This window comes from Ranitomeya variabilis, chromosome 4 (assembly GCF_051348905.1).
Source record: "Ranitomeya variabilis isolate aRanVar5 chromosome 4, aRanVar5.hap1, whole genome shotgun sequence".
Lineage (NCBI taxonomy): Eukaryota > Metazoa > Chordata > Amphibia > Anura > Dendrobatidae > Ranitomeya > Ranitomeya variabilis.
In genome coordinates, this window is record NC_135235.1 from 72,296,334 (window position 1) to 72,306,882 (window position 10,549).

Genomic DNA, 10,549 nt, shown 5'->3' on the forward strand with positions numbered 1-10,549 from the left:
ATTATCAGAGATTAGAAAGGCTATGACATGACAGTGTGAATGAACAGTTAACTCCATCACAGGTTTGTATCATGAAGGCAGTCTAGATGTATGGAGGCTCCATACCCGATACACATACAGCTTGTATGGGCTCTGCTAGATAAATACATTGAGGTTTTTAACTCTTCAGCTTTCTGGAGTCTGGAGTGAACGGGAAATGATTATTATGTTTAATTAAGGTATTTTTCCTTTTGTTTATAGCTGGTCATTTGGTGTGTTAATGTGGGAGATTTTCACCCTGGGAGGTTCTCCATATCCAGGAATTCCTGTTGAGGAACTCTTCAAACTACTGAAAGAGGGTCATCGAATGGACAAACCAGCCAACTGCACCAATGAACTGTGAGTGGTGGTGTGATAAGAAAATGCCCCAGGTTCTTGTTCTAGCAATTTATCGTTAGGTTTCTGCTTCATCTGACAAAGATTATATCAAAATATGTCTTACTGTGACACTTCGAGCTTTTTCCAGATCTGACTTTGATTATGATAATCTAGTTATACCACTTATGATATCAATTATTCATAAAGTGCTCAGGGTAGCACCATTTCTCTTTGATCCTATTTTTTTTTTTAGCCAGGAAACAATGGTGTCCAGGAGGTCAGTGACCTCTTCGGAGATCAGATGTCTTTTGGCAACTTTCATCCAAGGCACCATCGCTTCTCAACTAATAAAACCCATGTGCCGTTCTTGATGGTGACTAGTGAAGGTATTAACTGACTAGGTAAAGTAGTAACATATAGTGTCATGGGTAGCTTATCCGTTATCGAAATTTTTGCAAGTTTGAGGCATCAGAAGTAATTCTCACAATCTTCATTAAGCATTCGGTGCATAGAGAGCATTCGCATAGTCCTTGTTACTCAAAAGGAGTCCTTCCGATGTCCTTCAGAAGTCAGTGACAAACGGTTAGGACTATGTTCTAAAAATTTTCCTTTTTTTTTTTTTGGTTGTATAGACCATTTATCATCTGCACCCGCAATGTATAGTTTGGAGGCAGTTGTCATCAAGTAGTATCTCATACTACATGCATTATGCTGTCTACCGATTTCCAATCTACTCAACCAGTAGTGCGGTCTACTCTTACACCCCTGGATATAACTGTGAGGTTTGCAGTCTTGCCAGAGATGTCAAACCATGGAGAGCTCTTCAAGGATACCTGAGGCTTATATGAAAGAACTAATACTAATAAAGGCTTATGATAGTCGGGAGCTCTGGTGGGGCTTTTGCCTTTGATCTTACAAGCTAATACCCATGCCCTTCTACTCGAGATTGTTGTAAAATAGGGATGAAAAAGTGACTTAATTGGGGGCTGAGGTCATAGTTACAGACTGGTGATCAATATACTAACTCGTAGATTGCAATCACCCATTGCACGTAGGGTCTCACATGGGCGTCTACCTCCTTAATGTACAGAGACGATATTACTCTTGTATTAAGTTTCATGTCTGATAAAGAATCTAGCCAAGAAGTCGCTTAAACATTTCCCCATGTGGTTTTGAAAAGTTTCTTTTTATCTTTCAGTGCTGTCAGTCCGTCTTCTAGTAAATCATCCTGATTAATGATGGTTGTTAAGCCGAAAGCCACAGTTGCATCTGCTCTTCTTTGTATATCGTTTTACTAAACGTTTGTTGGCTCAATGATTAGCTTATCCTGATACATTACCATCCTTGGCACATGCAGATAATTTATTGGTCTTAGGATGTATAATGTATCCATGTGGAGTGTGCGTTGTCTGACTTCCAGACCTCACAATGGTACACTGTCTTCTCCGTAGGTACATGATGATGAGGGACTGTTGGCATGCCATTCCTTCCCATAGGCCTACTTTCAAACAGCTGGTGGAGGATTTGGACCGAATACTCACGTTAACCAGTACCGAGGTCAGTAGAAAGGAGATACAGTGAAACCGCATGAAAAGATCGCAACCAGACCTTGCTTCATCAGACAGATTTTCTGCTCCACCATACCCTATGCATACTGGCCATCTTCTTCGAGAAGACCACTTTCTAATATAATTTTGGGTGGTCACCTTAATAAGGTTTTCTATTTGTTCTACTACGTTTTGTAAATTATAAGTATATTAATTGAATTTTCCATTCCCCCTTTACAGGAGTACCTCGACCTCAGTGTCCCTTTGGAGCAATATTCTCCAAGTTTCCCTGACTCTTCGTGTTCTGCTTCCTCATCCGGTGATGATTCTGTTTTTTCTCCTGACCCAATGCCACATGAACCCTGCCTCCCCAAAATCCAAAATGTAAATGGCAGCGTAAATACATGAGGCACCTTGCGTTCTGCAGTTCGGCTCTAAGGAGCACTACCAATAGCACTGACTCATTCTGCAGAACGCCAAAAGCATGTGGACCTTTCTGTGAAAGTGGACACACGTGGTGGGAAGAGAACGCAGGGCAGAATCCACTGGTTTTCTTTTGCAAATTCCATGGGCGTGCAACAGCTGGTAAGAAGCGTGAACCCCAAGTGAATAATGAATGCAAAGAGACGGCAGGAAGAATGTGCCTGGTTCCAAGCTACATCAGGCATGGCAAAGCCAGCTACGCCGTTGCTCCCAGATGGATTTCTATGGACTCAAAGCTGATACACTTATTTCCCTGCCTTTCTTGTTAATTTTGTAATATTATGAGAAAATATATTCCAGCACCCTAGCCCCTTCCATCCTTCACCAGAGCACATATGCAGCATTATCGCTGTTGGATATAAATGTAAATATATTCAATATATGTACAAATATATAAATATATATTATATTTACAATGAATTATTTTTTGTATTGATTTAATAAAAAAAACTAATAAAAAAGAGCAAAGAAATCTTTCTGTGCTAGACAGGAGCGCCAGTTTTGTGCCATGCTCCTTTTCTAGCAGAGAATGCCGGGACAGAATAGATATCTGGGATTTTGAATTCCTCGTTTTTAAAATATATACAAAATTGGCAAATGCCCTTTCCCTTCCCGTAAAAAACAGGTCAGTGGATGTTCTAAAAATGTAAGTAAAAAAGGGTCAACTTTTCTTATATTTCCCCATGGGCCCTGAGAATTCCACAAACCGTCCCAGAGATCTAAGGACTTTGTGCCAGTGGTTGACTTGGCGTAAAAAACAACAACCCAACTATGTTCAATACTATGCGATCTAAAGATTAAAGGCCTTATTGTAATAAAAAGATTTTTTTATGATATTTATGCTATAAATAGAAAGGAATGGATCTTTCTTTAAAGAAAAAAAAATGTCTATTTGTTTCTTTTCAATGCAAATTAAATGTACTTTGTGAATAACGGCGGACAAGACCGAGGATATGTTTAGTTTGTAAATAAAGAGACCAGTTGCTACTCTATGATTTTAGTTTTTACCGTGTTTTTACCAATGGTTTGTGAATGGAAATGTGGAACATCTAGACGTGTAGATTGTGATAACACATTAATCTCATCACCCTAAATCATGAATCGACCCTTCTTTTATGTACACCTAATTGGTGCTGCACAGAGGGTCCACAGCCTTAAGAAATGAAGACCTTTCCACTGGCCCAACCCTTTAGTTGGACCATGGACCACATGTGAGGCTACTGATGTCAGAATGTTGTTGTGTCAAGCTCACTTCTCTGAGAAATGTATGAAATAAAGTTCTTATGTAAAAACTTGTTTTGATCGTGAGAACAAACTTATGTGATTATTTATAAGAGTGGGTTAGCAGCGCTAGTATATACATATTAATGAGCTGCAAATAAGGCCTTATACCGCATGGGGCAAATGGAGAAACCACAAATAATAGTAATTATTACTTGCGCTAAGATTAAATGTGTTAGAAAGGTAGGAATAAATTGTGCGTATAGTTAGGCCGGGATAAAACTCAAATTTCGATGGTAATAAGCATGAGTAGTCTGCATTACTCAATAAAATCGAGTGGAGTGTACCTGGTGTGGATGTGAAGAGGTCAACATCTTCTTTATGTTCTCCGTAATGTCCTAGGTAATCTTTCTTTTGCCAAAAACGTTTCCAGGTTAAGTGTAGCAGGCAAGCAGCAGCTGCCGCAACCTATATAGACATGATGTAGTTGGAGCGCTGTTCCGGCCGGTAACTAGCGCTCATACGCTGGGTCCGGCATGTGCAGTGCCTGCAGGACCTACGTGACGTATTGAGTCACGTGACCCTCGCGATGAAGTACGGTGGACACTTAGTACCAAATTCTTACGGGTTTTGGAAATCTATCGATTTCCTTCCTCAGGAACCAGTGTAATGACCCATGTCAATTTAGCACTGACATAGAAAAAAAGGGCCCCCGTACAATACCAGTATATGGGCCTTTTGCAGTACAATTGTTCGGTCTATGAGACAAGCTGGTTTCGAGATGGATGTGGGCCCCCTTACCTCTTGGACCTCTGTGTGGCTGCTCCAATGAAATGCCCCCCTCCCCCTGCGCTGAGTGTATGTGCTTGGTTTGAATGGTCATTTTATGCTTGCAGATTCTATTTACCGTAAGCATACAAATCCTATATCACTAATGTGGAATTTGGACATGTCCATTAAGCTCATTTTCACCTGCATTGAACTCCTATAAAAGCTGCCATTGCCTTACACTATAAATTTGTACTATCCAGCTTTAGGGTGTGCCAAACTAGGCAAATGCCCAGGGCCTTAGATTCCTATGAAGATCCCCAGCAGCACCCTGTATTTACTGCTAACATTTAAAAATAAATATTTAATAAAAACTCTTAAATCTACTATTAATTTGCTCACTGCATTATTGAGCCACCAGTGAGTGGGGGCTATTTTACTGGTTGCCTAAGGCATTATCTTCTATGAACCAGGCCAGAATACAGTGTACATAACAGGTTTACTTAGTGGAGTATTACACACTTCAAATTGTAGACATTATACATGTTTAATTGTAAACCTAAAGAGATGAACTGGAATGTAAGTTGTGGTGCCTGCAAAAAAGCCATCCCACCACGTCAAGGTGACCCTATTCAGGATGGTTCTAACTTCTAGTATTAAAACCTTATCATATGTCAAGTGACGCAATGTGAATAAGGACTGAGACCTGGCTAATGGACACCCAGCCATGGGGAACTATAGGACTGTAATGTCCAGCTCAAGGAAAAGAGAGGACACACCCTTATTTGCACAGTGCAAAAAACCTGAAACAAAAACCTAAAGAAATAAATTGGGATATAAGTTGTTGTGCATGCAGCATGGAGGCGTATGTTCACACTGGTCACTAAACAGACAAAAACTAAGGTAAAAACAAAATAAATATCCTGCAGCAAATAATGAAATAACTAACAATACTGCATGAAGATAATATAGTGCACTTAGCATATATTTTTTTTTATCAAAAAAGCATAAAAAAAGCATAAGTCATCCCACCACGTTACGGTGACCCTTTTTAATACGTGTAATACTTCTATATATATTTATATAAAATATAATAATACTAGAGATTTTAATATTCGAGGCTAGGACCACCCCGAATAAGGTCACCTTGACATGGTGGGATGGCTTTTGCATTTTTTTTTTAATTATATTTTTTTATATTTTCATACACTATTGCTATTTATTTACTTACTGCAAGGCATTTGCTTATTTTGCTTTTATCTAAGGTTTTGTATATTTAATTGTAAAGCGCTGCGGAATATGTTGGTGCTCTATAAATATAATTATTGTTCACGTGTCAGTTGCTTCAGAACTGGGCCTGAAACTTTTAATCTATTGCATGGTTGCTCTGTCCACACATCTTTTTGCTTATTATTTTTCTGGCATCTTGGTAGATGTACGAGATAACTGTTGGCTCTGATCCTTCATCTTATTTCTCTGCCATTTATTACTAGATGGTGATGCAAGCCTAAAGCTTAATGTGTTCATACCCCCATTGTTCTACATGTTGCCTCGCCCTCCCTACAGACCCAGCACGTTTACTCCCAGCAACTCCGAAGACAAGAGAAGAAAATGAGGATTTATGGAATCGCTTCTAGGTTTCTGCAGGGAGGGAGAGTGGGCAGCTTGTCTAGACACGCTCACCTGGCAGCTGACGAGTACTCTGTTCAATCCAATCTAAAACTATTTCTGAGATCAACAAGTATAGGTATGTGCGCACTAGAGTTTCCCCACTCTACTGACATTCATTGCTCTATTAAAGGGGCATTCCATAGTTATAAATTTTCACTTTAAGAAGTATTTTTAAACTTTTTTTTCAGTTTTCAATAATTATTTGTGAAAGCCGGAGCAATTCAAAATTGCTGTCTTCGGCCCCTTCCTTTTCCAACCATGCTGTGAAAACGCGTGAGCCAGTCTGTTGCAGAGCATGTGCAGAACTAAGTAATGAAGTCATGCATACATGTTTGTTATAGAATAACGCATGATGGCAAAGAAATAGTCAGAGGGGTACTTATCAATTAGATGTCATGTGACCTCTACGCGTTTCACCACATGGCTCATCAGGAGGTTAGATAGATGGATGTTGCATGCAATTTCTTTGCCATCATGCGTTATTCTATATCTTACTGATGTATTTAAGGGTGGTTCATATCTATGGACATTGTTTTGGTCATTATCTAATATCCTACTTGAGGATTGAGCCTTTGGCTATATCTATAGATATCTAATCAGTACAGAATTGTTTGACATTGCATTTATGGATTGGGATTTGATCATACAAATTGTATTGGCACCCACAAACCCTCTGTCTCCAGATATTGTATATGGGATATATTTTGCAATCCCTGGGGTATTGGTCTATTAGGACTTCCTAGGGATAGCGTCGTGGAGCGGGGGCGCCATATCCGCTAACCAGTAGGGTGCCAACCTCCGCTGTGTAGGCAGGGCACAGTGTAGGTATAGTACAGAGGGGTTATGCAAATTGCATTAAATAATCTTTTCCATCACTGTGCATGACAGGTCACTATCTCTGACCTTGTATACACCTTCCTGCCTTTTTTTCGCTGTCCCTTCAGCATTTAGTTGTGACTGTGTGGTCCCCTTTGGACATCTCAGTTGTGTATTGGTCACTTATGTGGAGGGACACACAGGACATTCGGTTCAGCCATCGGTGAGCGGGGGCGCCATTCTCGTATTTTCTTATAGGGTGCCAACCTCCGCTGGTAGGTAGGTGATAGGCTTAGGGACCATTGTTAGGGTGGACCTAGTATGCACTTTTTGTATGGTGTGTGTTATTACATGTTGTTTGTCCCCTTTTTATGATTTAATAATAAAGGTTTAAATTTGTATCTGTCTTTAATGAGGTTTTTTATGATAGCCACGTCAAATACAGCCTCATGTATAACAGGATTTTGCAGTAATTCTTAAAAGAAAACTGCAAATCACTTTTCAAAAACCTTTTTTATAAAAAGCTTTTAGAAATGGATTGGGAAACAAACAACTCTAAAAACAAGAAAAGGATTGTTTCCTGGCATAGACTCCTCCTGAAAAGCTCATTCGATTTTTACACCTCGAAACAAATCCTTGAGACCCTAGCCTCGGTCTTCAGGACAAATGTCCTCCCTGTCAATTATCCAGTCCTCCTCAGCTTCCTACAGTAATGGGCATAATTCATCATTGCATTTCTCACAGTTTTTTGGCATGAATTAGTGACAAATTCATCAAACAATTTGTACCTTTTTTAAACTGTCTTTTGCGGTTTATTTAGTTTTGTGATTTTTCCATCAATGTGGCTTTTCTGCATGTTTTAGACAGATTCATGAAATGCAACTGTTTTACAAAAGTCTAAATATTTGATGCAGTTCTACTCCTGGGCTTATTTTATGTATGCCAGCAAAAAAGTTTAATTTTTTTAACATATTTTGCAAAACGGTTGACTTTTGCACTAAACTGTTGCAAATTAAAATTGTTACAGGCATAAAAAAATATGGAAATTGCCTCTTCAGAGAAAAAGAGGACTTAAACTCTATAGCGCCACCTGTTGGAAGTAGCGATCCTACAAGTCACAATCAACCCTTTAACGAGTCGTGCAATATGACTTAGAATAAAAAGCCAAATCAGTATCTCAATTCACAGACACGGTGTTTTGGGCTGTTGGCCCTCGTCAGTGCGAAGCATGAGAACTGATTTGGCTAGGTGAGAGGCTCTGGGCTGAGGCCTAAGGGTATGTGCACACGTTGCGGATTTTGCTGCGGATCCGTAGCGGATTGGCCGCTGCAGATTCGCAGCAGTTTCCCATGCGTTTACAGTACCATGTAAACCTATAGAAAACAAAATCCGAAGTGCACATGCTGCGGAAAAAAACGCGTGGAAACGTAGCGTTGTTTATTCCGCAACATGTCAATTCTTTGTGCAGATTACACTTGCTACATAATAGGAATCCACAGGTGTAAAACCGCAGGTGGAATCCGCACAAAATCCGCCAAAAAATTGCAGTAAATGAGTGCGGATTGCCTGCGAATTTGCCAAAAATCAGTCCGGAAAAATCCGCATCACTTTACGCAACGTGTACACGTGGCCTAATGAGTAAGGTTTCTCTTTATGGAGAGTGACATACCAGCTCTGGCTTGTCAAGGTAAGGAAGCTTATTCTCCGTGCAACGCTCCTCTGGGAAATTTAATATATTAATATTTAATCATAGACACTCCTTTTGATGATGCTCCAGAGGTTCTCATTGGGGTTGAGGTCAGGGGAAGATGGTGGCCACACCATAAGTTTGTCCTCTCTTATGCCCATAGCAGCCAGAGATGCAGATGTGTTTTTTGCAGCATGAGACGGTGCATGAAAATGATCTTGCTGCGGAAAGCACGGTTCTTCCTCTTGAATCATGGCAGGAAGTGTTGTTTTAGAAACTCCACATAGATTATGGAGTTCATCTTTACCCCTTCAGGGATCATAAAGGGGCCGACAATCTCTCTCCCCATGATTCCAGCCCAAAACATTACTCCACCTCCTCCTTGTTGGCGCCTTAGCCGTGTTTTCATGGGGTGTCCATCAACCAGCCATCCTCCACTCCATCCATCTGGACCATCGAGCGTTGCACGGCACTCATCGGTGAACAAAACAGTTTGGAAGTCAGTCTTCATGTATCGTTTGGCCCACTGGAGCCGTTCCTGCTTGTGTGCAGTGGATAGAGGTGGTCAACCGGATGGCTTACGCACAGCTGCAAACCTCTGAAGGACCCTGCATCTTGTTGTTCTGGGGACGTTGGAGGCACCAGCAGCTTCAAAAACTTGTCTGCTGCTATGACAAGGCATTTTTGCAGCTGCTCTTTTAACCTTACGCAATTGCCTGTTGGAAAGAGTCCTCAATTTTTCCTTATCAGCGCGCACACGTGTGTGCTGGGAATCAGCTACATACTTCTTGATTGTGCGATGATCACGATGAAGTGTCTTGGTAATGTTGATTGTAGTCATGCCTTGACCTAAATACTCCACAATTTGTTGCTTCTCAGCAGCCGACACATCCTTTTTCTTTCCCATTTTGGCAAAAAATGTAGGCTGCTTAACCCTTTCACGACATGCGCCGTACTATTACTGCGCATGTCGTGTCTCCCCCTTTGATGTGGGCTCCGCGGTGAGCCCACATCAAAGTCGCGACATGTCAGCTGTTTTGTACAGCTGACATGTGCGCGCAATAGCGGCGGGTGAAATCGTTATTCACCCGCCGCTATTAACCTGTTAAATGCCGCTGTCAAACGCTGACAGCGGCATTTAACTACCGCTTCCGGCCGGAAATGAGCGCATCGCCGACCCCTGTCACATGATCGGGGGTCGGCGATGTGTCAGGACAGTAACCATAGAGGTCCTTGAGACCTCTATGGTTACTGATGCCGGCCTGCTGTGAGTGCCCCCCTGTGGTCGGCGCTCACAGCACACCTGCAATTCAGCTACATAGCAGCGATCTGATTATCGCTGCTATGTAGCTGAGCCAATCGAGTTGTGCCAGCTTCTAGCCTCCCATGAAGGCTATTGAAGCATGGCACAAGTAAAAAAAAAATGTTTTTAAAAATATGAAAAAAATATAAAAAATATAAAAGTTTAAAACACCCCCCTTTCGCCCCATCCTAAATAAAACAATAAAAAAAATCAAACCTACACGTATTTGGTATCGCCGCTTTCAGAATCGCCCGATCTATCAATAAAAAAAAAGCATTAACCTGATCGCTAAACAGCGTAGCGAAAAAAAAAATTAGAAACTCCAGAATTACGTTTTTTTGGTCGCTGCGACATTGCATTAAAATGCAATAACGGGCGATCAAAAGAACGTATCTGCACAATCGTGATATTATTAAAAACGCCAGCTTGGCACACAAAAAATAAGCCCTCACCTGACCCCAGATCACGAAAAATGGAGACGCTTCGGGTATCGGAAAATGGCACTTTTTTTTTTTGTTTTGAATTTTTTTTCACCACTTGGATAAAAAATAACCTAGACATGTTAGGTGTCTATGAACTCGTAATGACCTAGAGAATCATAATGGCAGGTCAGTTTTAGCATTTAGTGAACCTAGCAAAAAAGCCAAACAAAAAACTAGTGTGGGATTGCACTTTTTTTGCAATTTCACCCACTTG

At 40.8% G+C, this 10,549-nt stretch overlaps 1 protein-coding gene across 6 annotated transcripts in view; it reads left to right on the forward strand.

Moving 5' to 3' along the window:
• FGFR2 (fibroblast growth factor receptor 2) overlaps positions 1-3,683 on the forward strand; it is an 87,871-nt gene extending 84,188 nt beyond the window's left edge. For all 6 annotated transcript variants that reach the window (XM_077258717.1, XM_077258719.1, XM_077258718.1 and 3 more), the window contains 3 exons: positions 241-378; positions 1,809-1,914; positions 2,145-3,683. In XM_077258717.1, the coding sequence (XP_077114832.1) occupies positions 241-378; positions 1,809-1,914; positions 2,145-2,312 (412 nt within the window). In that variant the 3' untranslated portion in view covers positions 2,313-3,683. The remainder of the gene's footprint in view (positions 1-240; positions 379-1,808; positions 1,915-2,144) is intronic.
• The last annotated feature ends 6,866 nt before the right edge of the window (positions 3,684-10,549 follow it).